Genomic DNA, 19,014 nt, shown 5'->3' with positions numbered 1-19,014 from the left:
CTAAAACTACTGTAAAGTTAGCTAATTCTCTTTTGCCTATTTGCATATAGGAACACGTCCTGAAACCCTTTTCCCTTGACTAGTTTTTTTCTTATGAACACTTTAGCACTACCTAATTCGCTAATAGCAGAAACCCTCAGCACTAACTGGCTTTATCACCTTGTCCTTCCTTTAAAAATAATCAGCCTCAAAAGCTTTTTTTCATACTTCCAATTTAACACATCTGCCAAAAGCATTTTCTGTCAGCTAAAGGGCTTCAGCTTTTACACTAGGGTATCAATGTAGCAATTCACTACTGCTAACTTCATTATGAAACAATAAAATGCGGTTTTGCTACTAGACAGATTAAGCTTCCCCAACAAGTAAATCTTCCAACAGAAACACAAGACATTATGCAGTCTCTGTCTTATTAATTTGCATGCAATTTAAAAAAACAGAACCTATTAGCCACCAGGGATGCGTTCTACTCAGACTGTGCTCTATCCACACCTGCAGATCCCTACTAAAAGGTATTCATGAAATCAGAAGCATACATAATATTGACCTGTTCTCCAGACTGAAGAGTTAAATGCTCATCCAGCACCTCCAAACTCCAAAGTTAACACGGACTCACATTACAAACACAAATATAAGCTTCACCCCAGCTTCACCTTTGTAGTCTCAACCAGTTCTGAGGCACTTTAGGTAGTCTATGCATTTTATTGCTAGTTAAAACTAAAGCTGAAGTCAAGCAACTTTTTTCTAGCAGGGTTTACTGTGCTCATAAGATGCATCACAGTATTTTATAACCTGAACAATCACTTTCACACACTACTAGTATACTTCAGAGCACGCACACAGTTGTTACTAGTTTACAGATAAAGCATGTCCTTGGGTTTTTTTAAACAGAATTTTAAGATCTGCACACTACAGTTTAAGTAAAAAGTAATCATGTTCTTGGTAAGTCATTTATACATCACAATCCAGTAGATCACTGCGAGCAACCCATCTGTATAAGCACGTGAACACTACACCAAGACAGTACCTGATAAACAGTGTATGATAACTAACGCTTTTAACAGTTACATGCAAGTATGATTTTAGGCTACCACAAAGTTCCATGCCCTTCACAGAAAAGTCCTGCAATATTAGAAAGTTATAAAGTCTACAGGATAAACTACAAAGAAACTGCTTGAAATGATCCATCAGTTACCAGCTGCTGTAATGCTTAACCCATTCATTTCCTGCCCACCCAACTCTGAGTGCTTGTCTTACAGGAAGACTTAATTTTTTGTCTATTCAGCAAAAGCCAATCTCTAAGCATGGTCAAATAGGACAGCTAAACTCCTAACAGGAACATCTTGCTCTTCCCTGTCGCCCAAACCTTGGGGATGACACCATATCCGCTTCCTTTCTTTGGTTCTGGCACTCAAATCAGCAGAAAATTGACCACTTTCTTCTCCTGTAGGGGGTTAGACTTGTACTGGATTACTGATCCTGATTCAGGCAGGGACTCAAAGAATACCAGAGACAGTGCAAAAGGAGAGAGGAAATCAAGGACAGGATCTCTCTCTTCTGGAAGCCATACATCAGTCTACTCTGCCTTCTGTAGACTCATCATATAGCAATACTGCAGTTTTGCCAGCAAAGAAGTGGTTCAACGGGGCACCTGAAGTCACATAACTGGCTTGTGCTGAAAGGATTTGTTTGCTCTTCTCTTCCATATGCCACATTGTTCTGCCAACACTAAGATTCCTTGGGAGACAAGCTAAGTTCCCTTACTAACTTAGAAGGAATACTTGTGGCTTTACATTTCCATCACCCACTGCACTTTACCCAGTCACAGCCTGCCCTACGGCACACCATCCCCACCCCTCCCTCCAAACCCCAAAGCAACAGCAACGAACCCACACCCAACCACACACGTACAGGCAGACACTGAAGATGCACAGTTTCTTTTAGCCTGTAACTGGTGAAATGTCAGAGAGCTTTGAAGTTATAACCCTGATTTATTTTTGTACTTAAAAAATAAAGTTAAAAAAAAAAATCTTTATCCACCCTACTCAATTCAACCATTCATTGTTGAGACCATATGAGATCAAGGTCTACTATATGAGAGAAGTTACACTTTTGAAGAATTAGAAATTACGAAGTAGAAGCAATACAAGTATATTTTCTCTAAAAATACCAATGATTAGCAGAGAAAAGCACAAGGCAGAAAAAATAATTCCAAAGAGAAAAGCAAGAGCATTAAGACTTCTGTTTTTACAACAACCAACCTCCAAACACTTCCATACCTTCTCCTTTGCTGGATGGCAAAGGAGAGAAGGTGAATGATGGTAGATGTGAAAAACTGCAATGGTTACGCAAAAAGCCCTAATTTTTCACATCTTTAGCTGAGAGGTTTCATAAGATGACCAAGCCAACTTAATAGCTCAGTACTACCAGAAGATAAAAGTCCTTTTGCTTTCCCTGCAGCAGTGAGATGCTAGATTGCTCAGGCTGACTCCTGCCATTCATCTATTTTCTGAGATTGACTTGTTTTTAACTTAACAAAACAAAACCCTGAAAGGAGTTGACAATAAGTCTCTAGAGCAGCCATGTTAAACATCAGAAACAGGGAAGAATTATCATTTAAAGAACAGTATTGGGCAAAAATACAAGTGAACATTATCAGAGCATAAATAAGATCACATTGGAAGTTAGAGAAAATAAACATTAAAGCTTCAAGAAGGATAGAAAATATCTCACAACATCAGAAAAAGTAGGAATTCTGCTAGCTTAAAAGCAGCCTGCTCTGCTGGTAAAAGCAATATTTGGCTGGACTTGTGATCCAAACCGTTCCTGCCAGATCTGAAGCTTCAATTTGACTATGAAATGCAGGAAAATGGGACCTGAAAGTGGATTAAGTTCCCAGATCATCTCAGACAAGACCCTGTGGAAATCTCAAAGTGGATCATTCCAGTTTAATTACCAAAAAAAAAAAAAAGTCACAGGTCAACTAAAATTAACTTCCTTTACAGAACAGTCGGTACCTTTAGGCAAAGCACAGAATTACCTTGATTTTCTTCCTCAAACCAGACAACATTTATTAGGAACAGGTATTTGGACATGCCTGAGTGTAAACAGGCCCTAGATTTCACTAAGAAACATACATTTACATTATAAAGTCTATCAGTGCTTACAGTAACTTCGTGTGTACAAAGTTTTAATAGATCAGTATGCCATTATTTAGATTAAAACGAAAAAATGTTGTGGTAAATGATTCTCTCCCATACGAGGCACTGACAAGGGCTATAAGCTTCTCAAAAAAACATTTTAAATGTGAACTGCTAATTGGATTTTGATGCAAAATTAAAGATTGACTTTACTGTTTGCAAAATATTTCTCACCTTGAAACTACAAAAAACCACCTCCAGAATCCATGTTTAAAATACACCAACTGAAAGACTTACAGGATTATGTTTCAAAGTGCAAACAGAAGACAAGGACATGCAGTGCATGAAAATATAATATCCACAATACTTCTTATTCTGAAAGGTACCACACTATCCTTGCCCTTTGCAGAAATTACTTTCAAGCACAGTGTTTCAAGTAAAGGAAATTACTGTATCTTCTAACAGCTAATTCTCCATCGAAGTGGAAGTGTTTTGTACTACTGTACCACGGAGCATCACCTCTGAAATACTATGCCTCTTGACTGAGGTAGCGCATTCAAGTGATCTGGCACCATCAAAGAGCCACCATTCAAAACTGTCCATTCCTTTCCTCTCCCAGGAGCTGCCATCCCCTGAACAAGAACTCAGTCAACTGTTTCCGCCATACCAACCTAATTCGCTGATACATATGAAGCAAAATCCCACGCAGGTTACTTTCTGTAGGAGTCTAAAGATACCATTTCACAATACAGCCTGGCTCACTCAGATGGCAGCTACCGTCCAAAGGAGCAAGACCCATTCAATCCCTCTTGGTCGAGCTGTACAACTATGTCTCCCTGTCCCTTGCTGCTAGTAAACATCTGACTTAAGATGGTGCGCAAGCTTAGCAAACTAATTTAGCAGAATGTTTGTTCCCTCTTCCAGCAATATTAAATTTTCTTTAATTCCCTAAAACATCTCACAACAAAATGAGACACGCAGCAATGCTGGCATAATAGGAAGAAAAGCAGGTAGCACCAACCCATCTCATAGTGGCTACCAGACCATTTCTCTGCTTACAACCAAGAGAATCCAAACCCGCACCCAAATCTAGGCTCCAAGGAGACCCTAGTTTAGAAGAGTCAGCCAAACAACAGGCAAGAAAAATCAAAGGAAAGAAAAAAAGGCAGATGTGGCAAAGCAGCTCTGAACTTGCAGACAGACTGCCTCAGCTGCACATCTTGGAAGTTTCCCAGCACTCAATTTGTTAGTAGCCAAGCTAACTATTTTTTAAGAAGCTTTATGAACTCCTGTGTAATTTATAATCATAATTTAAAGTCCAAAACAACCAAGTGCAAAACATTTAACACAGTTCTGATGGAGATACTGCCCCAAAGGATTCAACTGCAGGTATACAGGTGGGTCAAGATTAATTAGAAACATTTCTCTTCTGAGGCAACATAGTTAAGATTTCTTCAGGCTAGATTATACCTTTAATGAGTTCTGAACTGTCACCAAACACTACGGACTAAATTACTTACTGGTGAAAACTACTGAAAAACACATTTAACTTTAATAAACCAGTGCTAGTTTACCTGAGAAGATGGTCCAAATTCACCACAGTGAAATCATTCATTGTGTTAATTGTTCAGGCCCACAGCCTCCCTGCTTCAATTCCCAGGCCTAGCAGAGCTGGACAAAAATAAGGACGAACAAAGTATCTGCAACAATCTACAGGACAATCAAGGATTCTACAGACATTTCATAGCACCATTTTTCTGAATACAGATCACCTGGTTCACAGAAAAAGCACAGAAAAGCTTTAGGAAACTCATTCTAAAAAAAAGCTCACTTCAGACTGCCTAAGATCTCATCTGTATTTTAAAAAAGAAAATACTTCAAAGATATTCTCATACGTCATCTACCCGCTAGAGGTAATTAAACTGTGGGTTTATATTTTTTTTTAAAGATCCTCTAATGAAAAATCTTACTAAAACAGAAATGAAAGGAAATTATTTAAAGAACACTTAAGCAATCCCATGCCCTAAACTGGTGACCCATATCCACAACAGCATACAATGCTGTTACTCCAGAGATTCAAGCCATACAGAATGCCATGTTTATGGACAGAAAATTAGTTACACACGAATGTCCTTAGCTACCAGATAACTTAATGACAAAATGCAAGGCAGCAGTAACTACAGTTCTCTTCAAAATGGGATGCGTATCAATCCAATTCATATTAGACATACACATCAATCCATTACCTTATGTAAAAACAAATTTGAAAGCACAATAATGTATCTTCTCTACACACAAAAAAAAATCAGTGCTAAACAGCTTTAAGGTAAGAGTGAAAGGGTGCTTAAAAAACAATAAAGTTGACAAGCTGACATTCCTATACTCATTTCCTTTAACCCTCCCCACACAGCAATATGCTCCCAAATTACTGCACACTTCAAACAACAAAAACTACAAACAAAACCCAAGAAAACACACAGCCTGACTTTTACAGTCTGTCCCTAAATTTTTATTTTCACTGTGAAAGTCCAACCAATGTTTTGGAAGAGGTTATGAATAAGTGAGGACTTAAGTAAATCTAATCATTTGATCATTTGATTCCAACATATAGAAGCTCAAAAGGTCAGACCTTCTCTGATGCAGTATGAGCAGGCAGCATAATAAAACAAAGTGGCTTTAGACCATTTGCACCTGACTCCCCAAGTTTACTTGTCCTTGTTCAGTCACTGCTCCACTTTAGAAGTTAAACTAAATCTGAAAGGACCCTTCAAAAGATCATTCCAGCAACTGATGATGTTGGGAAGCACTGATGTTCAACATCTCCACTCTGACATAGAAGGACTAGGATGCAATATGTCAAAAGCAGATGAGTAGAAAAATCTAAATACCCACAGTTCTCCTCACATCTCCCCAAAAACCAACCTTCACAACTCTGACATCCAGATACCATTCAGCAGAAAAGAAGCTCCAACAACTCTAACAACAAAAGCAACAATGCAGTCAAAATTTGCATAATCTTGCTAAAACAGAACTAATTCAAAATGAACAGTATATTAAGATGCTCATGTATGTTGTGCAAAAGTTCCCTGTCCTCTAGTGAAAGCACTAAACCAGAAATTGGTGCTTAGGAAAATAACTGCCTTCACAGAGGAAAAGAGAAGAACGCAAAACAAAAGGTATGCTCCACTTCTGCAGTACTGAAGTTAACTTGAAAGCCTTCCTTTGTAAAAAACAAGAAAATTACGAAAGCCAAATAGTCCCTTTGCAAGCCAACAGCAGTTCAGACTGAAAAGCTGAAAGCCTGTGAAACTCCAGTAATATAAGAAAAGAAGGTATGTGTTTGTGTATTTTCAGAACTTCTTCACTGATCATGGAATAGGACATTCAGTATTACTTTCAATTTAGGTCTCAACATATAACAAACTGAATGACTTGAAACATTAGAACAGGTGTTTTGATCTTTGGGTTTGTTTTCTTTAAACAAAGTTCAGTACTTTGAGTAACTTAACTGCTTCCTTCTTAAATAAAAGCACTAAGTTTTCTTTTAATAATTAGAGCTAACACAAAAAGGGCATTTCACCCCCCTTGGACAGTTTCAGTTTGACATTGTCTCTTGAATAAAACTGCTTATAATGTGTTTATTTAGGTCACAGTGTTCCATCATATGTCAAAATGCACAGCTAGTATTGAATGTATTTATGTAATGCTTCATGTCATGGATATCCAGAAATGACACAACAATTTCCCATACATATATACATTTACAAAAACACCAGAAATATTCACAGTGAAGTTCACCTGTTCCAGAATGCTGAGGAAAAGAAACCAAAGGAAAAACAGTCTGATTATGAATGTTCTTTTCATATGTGGTCAAAAAATAGTAAAGGAAAATGTAAAACACTATTCCATAGGATTACTTGTATGAGATGAATTGTTTCTTTATGTAAAGGACTGAACAGGTTATCCTGTATTATTGTTTCACAGTCACATTGACTCTTTCAGTATTCAAACTATCTAATCAGAGGACAAGAGTATTTTATTTTTAGTGCAGTACAACGCTGCAACTTTTCTTCAAAAATTAACAAGTGCCTGGTGCAAATTCTATCTGCACTACGAGCAGGTCACAACTATTTAAACCTAAATTCTTCAGTTCATTTGGGATGTAGATAGTATAGAGCACCCACTCTGTGTTAACAGCAATATGTTTATTTGAAGATAATTAAAGCCTGTGCATAAATAGTCTGAGATATTTTACAACTCAACACTGCTAAATTAATTACGCTCAAGAAACCTCTCTGGTCTGCAAGGTACACTTCTTACTAGCGTACAGCCAGACAACATTAAAAAAAGAGAATCAAAGATTTTCTGCCGGTGGGGGTTTGTGGGAGGTGCTCCCCCCGGCCCGGCCCGGCCCCAGCAGCGCCCTCCGCCGGGCGGGCCCCGCGCAGCGCCGCGCAGCCCCGCGCAGGGGGCCGGGGCGCGGTAAACCGGCGGTGATGCCTTCAGACGGACAAAAGGAGCCGCGGACGCGCGAGTGCAGCAGAAAATGCCGCCATCGCTCAGATCCGACACAAAATGCCCAAAGTGGATTCTGGATGTTTGCGGGATATTTTTAGTTCGGTCTTAAAGTGAACAGCATCTCTCCCCTGCAGTTCAACCGGCAAAATTAAAAACCAAGATAGCCATTTCATTCTATGGCTTTCTTCCCAAGTTTATTATTTAAACATGAGAATGTCTTATAAATAAAAAAGGGGTGTGCAGCTGCACAAAAAGAAGGAAAGAAATCTTAATTTCATAGCAAATAGTTTCCAAATTGCATCAATAAATATACACATACTTTCAATAGAAAAATACTCTGGACACATGAAAGATAAGCGGATTCAAAACAAGACAAATTCTTCCCTCCTGGAAGCATTCAACTAAGTTTCATAATGAATCATTCACACTATCAAAAGATCCACAAAAATTTAGACTCCTCCCTCTCAACCTAGATGACATTACTTCAACATGAACATTTTGTGATATGTATCTCTCTCTAAAAATGCACCACACATGCATATATGTACGTACATGTGTGCACACACACGCAACTGTTCCCAATTTATAAAATCTAGTTCAATTATTTTTTGTTAAAAATAATGAACACTGACTTGGAAACACCAAATATGCAAAATAAGTTTTGGAGAGAAAGATTTTTGAATCTGTCTCAAAAGTAACTTCACACACATATCTCTTTAATTTCAAGGTGGCTTTCCAGTACTTAGTGTTCTCATCAAATCCTTCACCTCGTGCATTAATCTTACTGAAGAAAATGTTTTTGACACAACACTGAATATGTTCTGTTTACTATTCTGAGGATTACCAAATTAGATATGTTTTATTACTCTGAAACCTAAATAGTTGATATAGTCCTAAAATGACTAAATACCCAAGGGCACTGTTAAACCCAAACCTGCCACTAACAATTGCTTCCATCAATATGATGTCAAGAGGCATTTCCAGCCCTGCATCTCAGTGCAAGTCTCCTGTGTATGTAATTCTCTACAGCTGAAGAAAATGAAAGCCAAGTGCAATAAACTGATTACATGATGATTAATGCTGATTAACAGAGAATGACGACATTTTACATGCGTCATTCAGTAAATCCAAAATGTTGTTCAAAGGGATCTTTAAACAGTAGGCATGATAATTCATTACTTCTGTCACAATCATCAAGAGCTCCAATAATCAAGGAAGGCATGGAACAAAATGCACACTATTTAATCAGAAATTTAAGTTACAGTTACATTAGACATAATGGCAATCATTCATTAAATGCAGCTTACATTTCCAGGAAAGTCCTTTTATAGACCCACCTTACATCCAAACATTAAAGATATTGTGTTGTTGGTACATGCTACTTTACAGTGGCATAGCATCGGAGAAAAACAATCCAAGTTTTTTATGCTAGGAGACATTTTTTCAGACCCTGTGCACTTCAATCGATCCGTGACTGAGATTCCAGAAAAATGCCTCTGTAAGCGCTGCTTGCTGCCTGTCTTTGACATTTAATCTAGGTCCATGGTGTTCAAAAATAAGCCTTTGTATAGATAGGTTGAATCCTTCAGGAAGAATTTTGCTTCACATGAGAAACCAGATTTTTAAAAAAAGGCAAAGAAAAAATCCTGTGTCCATTTTTAAATTTTTCAAGTCAGCTTTATATTTAATTACGTTAGCATCAGCCTGAAGTGACAACTGTCTCGTGGCCCAAAGTAATACTCGGATCCTCTCAGCCAGAACCCAGGGTTAGATCCACCAAGGCAGCTCCACCTGCTGCAGTGTAAGGGCTGCTATCTCCTCCATGAAAACAGAAGCAACTCCAGCAGAGCCACTATGCTCAGTGTGTGCTGGTTGCTTAGGGGAGGGGCAAGATGTTGCAGCAAGGGACTCATTACACGGCCCGATAGAGATAAACCCAACACTTCCTGCAAGGTGCTTTCGCACTGCACCAATGAGCATGTGAAAACCCATTTTAAAATCAGCTGTGCATAATTATAAACCCAGGGAAGTTGTAAGCTTAACAGCAGGGAATTTGCTGATCTGCACTTTACACTAGCTTTTTCAAGGAAGTGTCAGCAGACCACAAAATGAATGGCTATGGGATATTTAATCCTCATTTTCTAACATTAAAAATTCAAGGTTATTTGACACGTTAAAAGAAATGTTCTTTAACTGCTGAGTAAAACTCCTAATGGTCCACCAAAAGCAATAAACAGCTACAGAAATAAATGAATATTCTCCAACTTCAACACACAATGAAATCGGAAGCTGCTATTGTTTCCCCAGTTATCTCTAGAAAATGATGAATAATCTGGACTATGCATCAATTTAGTTATGAGGAGCCTCAGTAGAGCATTTCAGGCAACTGTACATGTGAACACTTTAACAACACAGTTTGAAGAAAAAAAGCTTTTTTCCTTAGAACTGGAATAAATACATGGTCTCAAAATTTGTTTTCCTTTGTTGTGTGCTAACAAGTTTAAGACATGAAATTATTTTTAAAATTATTTGTTGGGGATTTTTCATGTGGTTTTTTTTTTTTAATCAAGTCCTATAAGGATTCAAACTTTATTTCCTTTTTTCAAGAAGTACAGGGGTCCCTGCAGACTTTTATGTATTTATAGATTTTAATAAATTGCATTACAGAATTTGATCAAAAACACATTCTCTGTGATTTCTCTGCCCTCATCTATGCCTTAGACCATAAACTAACAAACCTTCGCAAAAAGCTCCAATGAAATGTTAGCCATCACTTCTATTTTTAATTGTACTGAACAGTATTGCAAAAAAGCATTTAATACTTCCAGAGAAATCTTGTTAGATCTCCCCTCTTTAGGATATGACTGTTCACTTAAGTTTAGACCTGTAGCAGTCTTCCATCATCTCCCTTTTACTTCCTTTGGTTTACCTGACAAGCACCCCTTGAGGTAGCAAGTTTAATGTAGTGTAAAATTGGCATCCACACTTACAGCTCAGAAATGGGTAACTTCATGAATTATACTGAGACAGTCATCTGGATATAAATGTGCAGATTGATGAAACCAAAACTAAGGCAAGATGTCTGGAGAAAAATGTGTAACTCAGCCCACAGTAAACCTCAAAATAAACTTCATTTGCATGAGGACCTCTTTCTTGGTAGAATATCCAAGGACTACAGATGACAGCATTTCCATACTAATAAGCATAGTTTTTTCTTTCCACCGTGTGCCATGACCTACAATTTTTCACCAAATAGCCTTAGACATCATTTGCAACAGTAGGTCATCTTCTGCATGCAAGTACAGCATTAGGGGCAGGACCAAAGAAAAATCTCTAACATTCTGCTTAATCATCAAAGACTATTAAAAAAAAAAAAAAAAAAACAACAAAACAACCCACAAATAAGAAAAGAAGAATACACCTTCTTTGTTTAGCTAAGTTAGGTTAGGTTTTTCTTGCGAGAACATTCAAACCCAAGGGTAGCTCTAAGTATAACAGAATGGTGGAAGAACCTAAAAACCCCTTCGTTTTCCTTTAGCTGACCCCCAGTCAGTGTTACAGTACACAGTCTCTTGTCTGAAGAAATAGGGCAGAGCACAACTGAACACATACTTAAACACCACACAGGAAAAAGAAAAAAAATGCACAAGGGAAAGCAAAACAGAGTCCCATCTCTTGCCAAACACAAGAATGTTCCTATCCCACAAAACAACCTTTTCTATGCACCACAGATCAACAATCTATCTTACTTTCACACCTCTAATCGCATTGTAATAATATAATTTCTCACTGAAATAATACAGTCAAATGCATGGCAATTTCATGACAACAAATAAAGTCAAAGAGCCAAAAGCCAAGCAGTCCTTGAATGTTGCAGAAATAGCTTTTTGTGATGCAGAAAATATAAGTTCTAATGTGCCATGGGCATAGAAGAATCAATAAGAGGAAGATATAGTCTACACATCTACAAAGGATTCCATCAGAAAGATACAATAAAGAAGAAAAAGCTTAAATAACTTCAGGCAATGACATCTATAGACATTGTTGATGAAGACTACATAAAACATCCAAATCTTTCAGCCATATATTTGTGGCTGTAAACAAATAAATTGGTTACACTGCAAAATTGTCTTGATCTTTATACAAACATGGAACTTTTTACACATCTTGCTGCCCATGAGCTTCAAAATACAATATTTAAACTTGTAAAATTAAAATGCATTCTTACATATTTTGCTGATGAAATCCAGAGATTTACCTGTAATGAAGGTTTTACTTGTTCAAAACAATTATTTGTACTCAAAGGCTTTTTAAATACAGTTGTGAACATAAAGCTCTCTGAAATATGAACATACAGTATATTATCATAAGGAGAAACTTATGGAACAGAATATTTGGAAAACTACTTTTGAGCTCTAAAGAGACATATATCCCCACTTATTTCACTACTGCTCTGATTCAAATTGAAGGTTGGATTAACATTTGAAAAACAAAAACCAATCTATCAACACAATGACCAAGCTGTTGATAAGAAGAATATGGCCTTAACTCCTTAATGATCTATCAATACTCCCTCCCAATTTATCAGTCTGTACCTTGTGTTATCACATACAAGCTTAAGCTCCTGCAGTCAGATCCCCATTTCCATGCTGATCATACAAAGCAACAATTTGTAAACTGGGAAACTGCAAGATACATACAGTTGCCAGGACTTCATCGAATGCTGCCATATACTTAAGATCACATCAGCATTCACTGAACACAGAAAAACAAAAACCTAAATTTTCTTCTTGCACAGGATGCTTCTACCTGACATTATACAAATGTTAAAATGACAGTTTTAAACAGAACAATCTAAAGAAACCAATTCAAAACTTTTTAAAAATCACATGTACTCAAAAGTGTTACCAGTAAGTGACTAGTTTCATCCTTATGAAAACATTACATAAAATGAATTGCCTTTATTTCAAGTTCTGTTTGAATGTTTACTTAGCAACAACCCATCTTTACGCATGGCTCCCATGTGCACAATAAAAATATCAACAGCATTAAGGTCTTTTTAATTAGTGAGCTAGACTAATTTTGTTATTATCATAAGAAAGCTCCTACTTCCAAATCTCCCTGAGCAGTACAAATATCAGAGGGAAACAAGACTTACAACAGCATCAGAAAACCACACTATGCTTACAGAAACTTAATGCTTCTGTTCAGCACTTGCCAACTATTCTTGATTGAACACGCATAGTACCCGTTTCATCGATCCATGTGTCTCTCAATACAACACAGGTTAGGAAACAGCAATCTCAGAAGCAGTAAGACCTGGAGTTTTTAATGAAACAAGTGAAGATCTAACTTGACAAATGTACCAACTGTTCAGACTGCCAAACCAAAAGGGAAAAAGCTATACTAACCTTCGTATTTCTTCAGACAGAACATGTCCCTTAAGTATCACTGCAGGCACCTGTCAAGCTGGTAGGACTCTAGTTTGGGTCCCTCTTCCCCAGAAGCCTGAACTCGTATACTTCCAGGATACTTAATACAATTTAAAAAAAAAAAAAAAAAAAAAAAAAGATGCTTGTCAGCATCAGAATTATTTAAATCTAATGAACTTATTTTAGCCTCTGCTCTGCATGATCTTAGTCTGTGTGGTCTTGGAAAGACACACAGAATTCCAGAATTAGTCTCTTTAAAGAAGCCTAGATACTGGTTTAAGACTACCTCATACTAACATAGAGCTCTAATGTAATGGCTGTAACAATTCCTTACTCAAGGAGTAGTAATTTTATAAGCATTTTCTGTAACATAAATGAAATTTGACCACTAGTTTCGTAACTACTGATGTCTCGTAAAAACTGCATCCATCAGCATCCATGAAGCTCTCTGGTTTTGCAGTTCTTGCTTCCTGAAATATCAGATGACCATCCCAGCCAATTTTGAGAAAGCAGCCAAAAAATGTACTGCTTGTTCCTGCATGCTCCTAAATTGCCAGGAAGAAAAAAAAAAAAAAAAAAAAACATTTGCACAGTACTCTCAGACAAATGGATTTATTTACAGAAAACACTGTAAGCCAAAGTTTCCCCTTCTAAAGGGTATTTTTAACAGGTATCCATATCTTAGAAGCACCTTTTTGTGAGCTTGGCAGGTAAACATGTTTTCAGGAGTTAAACCAGCAGCCACTGTTACACCTCCAGTTCAGAACACTGATGTACATCTGCCCTTCTCAAGAAGCTTAATACTCTCAAATAGAAAACTTGCAGTGCCCACTGACCCATACATACTGAAAATAATCATCACCAAACTCTCAAACAGTGAGAATCCTTTCTATTGTTTTAACATCAACAACAGAAAAATATTTTCTGGTTTTTGTAAATATATTGTCATATATTGTGAATACAGCTGTCCATGTCTTAAGTTGCCAAAATTTTGAAGAATACCACATCCCCATTATTTCAGAAGGAAGGTGAAATGTTACTTTGGAAAGAGGATTTTGATGAATAGTTGCATTTTTTTAAAACTTGCCCTGCAATGGCATTTAAGCCCAGAACAGGTCCTATGAATAGAAACTTTTCAGTGGGTGTTTGTGATTTTTCTCCTAGTTTACTCCAACTCTTAAATTGTTATGTATAAGACAGATTTGGGACATGACTCCTATGAGGTCCTTCATAAGCCTCAATAAGTCAAGCCAAAAACCAGACAAGAATGTTTTCCTTCCTGAGTGACCATCCTTATGGGTATTTATAAACTTACATTTGGAGTTCTCTTCAGTCCAAAACAGAGGAGGAAAATATAATGCCTTGTCAGAGAAAAAAACCCAGAGGTGTCTGTGTTATGATGTTCTCTATATGCATAAATAATCAGGCTTCAAAATACGAGCTGCAAAATCATGACAGACTAAAAAGTGTTCAGAAGCAAAACTTCATAAAAACAGACCTTTCTGACTATTACCACCAAAGGTCCTATAGCATTGGACATGTGGTTTCAAAGATACTTAATCATAACATTCATCTGTCAGCCCCTGCCTCTTAGTAATTCCAACACTATAGGTTCACTTCAGCCAAAATAATTGGAGGGATAGAGGTCTCTGAGGATATCAATCATTTGCAAGTTTCTTAGAAGTAGGTAGCAGGCAAGGGAATAAATATCACAAAATCCCCACCAAAGGAAGGGGGAGCAGGGAGGGAATAAGGCTGCCTAAGCAACAAAAGGCAGAATTTATGTAACAAGAAAGATGTTAAGGGGGGGGAAGTATACTAAAATGGTTTATAGTAGATTAAAATGGTAGCACACCTTGAGAAAAAGTCATAGGAAGTCACACTCTGTAAGGCAGGTATGAGACCATTTCATGTTTTGGAATTAAAAAGGTCCAGAGTAGAATCTCTTCCCCTTCTTCTGATGCTTTGAAAGTATTTTAGCACTACTGGAACATGCCTTTACATCTTTAGTTTCCACACAAGAAGTTCCTGAGAATTAGAGAGGCTGCAGAACTGGCTAGTATGACTACTATGAAATCCAAAATCCAATGTTACTTTTTCCTAACTGGAAACCACCAAAAGCAGGAGAACGTTCTCAAAACAGATTAAGAAAGGACTGAAAATAAATGGTTCCTTCTGCAACACTTCCAAGTTTGATCCACTGAAGATGACGTAAATGCAACAGACTGAAGCCTACCTGACCTCCTGTTACAATTCACAGCAAAAAATTAATTTCATTATACTGGTAACATCTCTGAGGGGAAAAAAAAAAAAAAAAAGGTGACTGTATTCTGAATAGAAAGTATTGTGATTAGAATACAACTCAACTAGGAAACCCCCAAAATCAAACAGTAGTACATTACTTCAAACATTTTTAACATGTCTACGAACAGTCTGTGGTAGGTTGATCCTGGATAGCAGGTACATACCCACTCAGTAACTCACTCACTCCCTGCCAGAGGGATGAGGGAGAGAATCAGAAAGGCAAAAGCAAGGGGAGAAACCTCATAGGTTGAGATAAGTAAGTGAAGGGAAAACAACCAACCACACATACAAGTGATACAAGCCAGATCACAGATCACCTCCCACCAGCAGACCCATGGCCAACCTGAGCACCAGCTACTTTGGAAAGACTTCCCCCCAGTTTTATTGCTGAGTATGATGTTAAAAAAGATGGAGTATTTTTTCGGTCAGTATGGGGCAGGTGCTCCAGCTGTGTCCCCTCACAACCTCTTGCCCAGCCCCAGCCTACTTGCTAGGGCAGTAGAGTGAGAAACAGAGGAGGCCTTGACACTGTGTGAGCACTATTCAGCAACAGCTACAACATTGGTGTGTTAATGGACAGTTTGTCACAATCTAAAACACAGCACCATATGGACTGCTGTGAAAAAAAATTAACTCCATCCCAGCCAAACCAGTACCAGTCTGACCTGAAAAGTCCTTTAAAATTAAGAACTGAGATCTCTGTATTCAAAAACCATTGCTGAAATCACTCTTAGAATAAAAGTATGTGATTAATCTAAAGTTGCCTTTGATGTGTTGCTCCCATCTGTCCACAAGAGAAAAAAAGGATATGTATTTAGTCCTAAATAGTTCCATCCAAACCTCAAAAAGATTTCTAGTAAATAGACACTGAATCCCAAAGATAAAACTGATAACCTATAAAAGCCCAATTACTTAACAGACCTGAAAGACCCAAAAGCTTTACACCCTTGTCTCATCACCTCACACCCTCAAAGCTTCTACCTTGCTAGTATTTGAAGCAGATAGACTCTAAAATCAGCTGATAAAGATTATTAGCCAAGCCAGGTTATACTTGCAGGGCTATACTCAGTGGGAGAGATTTAATCCAGCATGATGTGATTAGCTGGGACTGCCCTCCCCAGTGTCAAGACCAGGCTGGAGCAAGGATCTAATTTATCCCTCTGGGTTGTTCCCTATAGGATGCAGGCTGACTAGGCTAAGCACATCCTCCTAAACATCGTTCTCCTTAAGCATCTATTGTGCTGAGACAGAAGTCCTGTTTGATTCACCCTGTCATGGAAGAACTATTGGAGGGAAAGGCAATGGGAGGAAAGAGAAGCAACATCTTTGAGGTTTATTCCAGAATGGCTAACATATGAAGATCCTTCAGCTATTGAAGGACTGTTCAGAATCTGAGTCATCCCATCCTATCTTTTTGAAAGAGCTCCTTTTAGAGCAGCAATTTTCAGTAGTGGAATACCTTTTAAATGGACCATGCAATGTAGCCAAGAAAAGTAGCTCTGCTGCTGAGTAACTCTCAAAAGTGTTCATCAAGCGTCTGTGACTCCCATGGAAAAATAACAGCATACAGATAAAAAAACAAGTGAAAATGAGGGAGAGAAAATATGCTAATAATACTAATAAAATGCCTTTTATCTGGTGAAGCCTCACACTACTCCAGATTCATTTCAATAGCCATTCATGCTTCCTTAACACAACATCAAAAAAAGACTGCAATTTGATGTGTTTCTGCTCTACTGCTTTGATGTAGCACCAACAGAGTAAAGGCTAAGAGCCTCTCATAGCCAGCGGAGATGAAGTGCTTCCACAGTGCTAATAACTGCGTTTCTTTTTTCCCCCCCACTGCAGACAGCGAGAAGGTTGTTCCTAGAGACAAACACAAATCAGTCCTCCAGTCCCACTGCTTTAAAAGCAGGAAAAACAGATCACGTCTCAATGATAAAATAGTTTGCTGAGAACAGGACACAATCTAGACAGCAATACTGTTCTGTTGATGCTCAAGTATCTGCCATACACTTCTGAGTAAACAGAGGACTGTCACTAGGTTCTATAAGAAACAACTATTTTCAAAAAGACTTTTTCATACAAAAAGTTGGTTCAATGCTTAAAGGGGAAATTCCCATAGTATATTTCTTCTGTCATTCTAATAGATTTGAACATTTCAAAAAAGAGATGACTCCTTCCTCTAAAAGGAAAAAGACCCATAATGCTACTATTTGACTCCAACAGATAAAATAATTTGCTAGCCTACAGTTTCAATTCAGTGCGACTCCATCACTTTCTCCATTTTAAAATGCAAAGCCTCTTACAGGAAGGGACTAACATTGCCATCTCAATCCAGATGGAAGGATACTGGCAATTTACACTTCATTATTAACTGAGAACATCTGTTCTCAGGAAGGAAGACTTATTGACTGCAGGCCACTGACCCTCCTGCCATTTTCTGGGAAACTAAAAGGCAAAGGGGAGAGTTGCAAGAAAAGACAGAACAGACAGACAGGCAGAGACCAAAGCTTTGAAAAGCTTCTGACACAGCCTCTTGGAACTTTCTCATCTAGAAGTTAAGGACTCACAGGCAGGATAAACAGACTGTTACATGGACTGAAAATTTGATGGACCACCCAGCTCAGAAAACAACTGATAGCATGATACCCAGCTAGCAGCTGTAACAAGCAGAGCACCCCCAGGACAGATACTGGGGCCCATATTGCTCAACATTTTCACTAGTTGCTGGCATGATGACACACAGCACACCCAAAGCAAACTGACAGGTGACACTCCACTAGTTAAACTGGCTAATACAAGAAATTGAAGGACCTTAACATGGACTTCTGTGACCTGGAGGACTGAGTCAGAACGCAGTTCATGAAGCTCAACAAGATGTGCCAAGTTCTGCAGCAAGGATAAAACAAAACCCATGCACTACTACTGGGAATAACAGCTGTACTAAGAAGCATCTAATAGTTATGGGGGACAGCGCAAGCTGCAGGCACTTTAGGGTAGAGCAAATACTGCTAAAAAGTGAGTGTCAATTCTCTCTGTATTTTTCCAAGTATTTCTGCTGTTCTTAGCAGATTCAGTCTCTTATGCAGTGGTCATTAATATGGTAGCCAGTGCAGTAACACTCTCAGAACTTGCAAATAAGGACGAAATAAGTAATTAGCAAGCTGAAAAAAGGGTTGGGGGGTGGGGGTGGTGTTATGCCTTTTAAAAACTGAAGAGGCAAGTTACAACCTTATCACCATGACAGAACATCTTAAGTGAGAAGTGTGGGGACTGTTACTGAAACTGAACTTGAGCTCCACAAAGGAATCTGAAACTGTATTTTCCTATAGCAGGTTGAATTACCTTAATGCTAGCTAACACAAGTTAAAACGCTTTTTCTCACAGTAAAAATCGCTGTCAGATTAAAGCCAAACTTTGCCAAGAATTCAAACAGTCATGCTTTACATACTTTATTATTACCAAGTGCTAATCATTACCCTGACCACACTTACTCCAGTCCACCTTAGTTATATTTCACTTACTAATGCTTCTCCCTTCCTCCAAAACTTCATCATTTGAGAGAAGGCACAAGGAACACCCCTTACTAGAGCAAAAACATAACAGTAGGTACTTCAACT

General features: G+C 38.0%; 1 protein-coding gene across 12 annotated transcripts in view; it reads right to left on the bottom strand.

The window, feature by feature from the left end:
* Positions 1 to 19,014, bottom strand: part of DLG1 (discs large MAGUK scaffold protein 1) — a 169,302-nt gene that overhangs the window by 110,835 nt on the left and 39,453 nt on the right. Inside the window, exon 1 of one of the 12 annotated variants that reach the window (XM_074877510.1) lies at positions 8,993 to 9,492. The exons of 10 other annotated variants lie outside the window; for them this stretch is intronic. In XM_074877510.1, the coding sequence (XP_074733611.1) occupies positions 8,993 to 9,184 (192 nt within the window). In that variant the 5' untranslated portion in view covers positions 9,185 to 9,492. Of the gene's footprint in view, positions 1 to 8,992; positions 9,493 to 19,014 lie in introns of those variants that run through there. One more of the 12 variants, XM_074877512.1, reaches the window with a different exon arrangement.

Source organism: Strix uralensis, chromosome 9, assembly GCF_047716275.1.
Source record: "Strix uralensis isolate ZFMK-TIS-50842 chromosome 9, bStrUra1, whole genome shotgun sequence".
In the NCBI taxonomy this organism is placed as follows: domain Eukaryota; kingdom Metazoa; phylum Chordata; class Aves; order Strigiformes; family Strigidae; genus Strix; species Strix uralensis.
The sequence above is the reverse complement of the archived record's forward strand: the minus strand, read 5'-3'. Positions and strand labels throughout refer to the sequence as shown.